This window comes from Calidris pugnax, unplaced genomic scaffold (genome assembly GCF_001431845.1).
Source record: "Calidris pugnax isolate Ruff unplaced genomic scaffold, ASM143184v1 scaffold120, whole genome shotgun sequence".
Lineage (NCBI taxonomy): Eukaryota > Metazoa > Chordata > Aves > Charadriiformes > Scolopacidae > Calidris > Calidris pugnax.
In genome coordinates this window covers 324,555-324,797 of record NW_015090867.1, presented here as the reverse complement: position 1 = coordinate 324,797, position 243 = coordinate 324,555, and the positions used below count along the sequence as shown (strand labels likewise).

Genomic DNA, 243 nt, shown 5'->3' with positions numbered 1-243 from the left:
CCCCCAAAGTGTTTCTCAGGGCTGTTTTTTCCCCACCCTCTCCCCCCCCAGCTCTTCCTGCGCTGCGGCACCTGGAGAAGCTTCTCCTCCCCCCCCTCCTCCTCCTCGCAGACGGACGGGGAGGCCCGAGTCGCCCGGGTCCTGCGGGAGAAGTTCCCCGGGGCTTCGGCCATCAAGGTGGTGGATATATCAGGTACGGAAACAGGCTCCTCATTTCCTCCTTTTCTGCCCAAACCATCCCTG

The 243-nt window shown here is 63.0% G+C and overlaps 1 protein-coding gene across 1 annotated transcript in view; it reads left to right on the top strand.

Annotated features, from left to right (window-relative positions):
* BOLA3 (bolA family member 3) overlaps window positions 1-243 on the top strand; it is an 8,392-nt gene that overhangs the window by 3,817 nt on the left and 4,332 nt on the right. Inside the window, exon 2 of the mRNA XM_014945458.1 lies at window positions 52-193. Coding sequence (XP_014800944.1) covers window positions 52-193 — 142 coding nt within the window. The remainder of the gene's footprint in view (window positions 1-51; window positions 194-243) is intronic.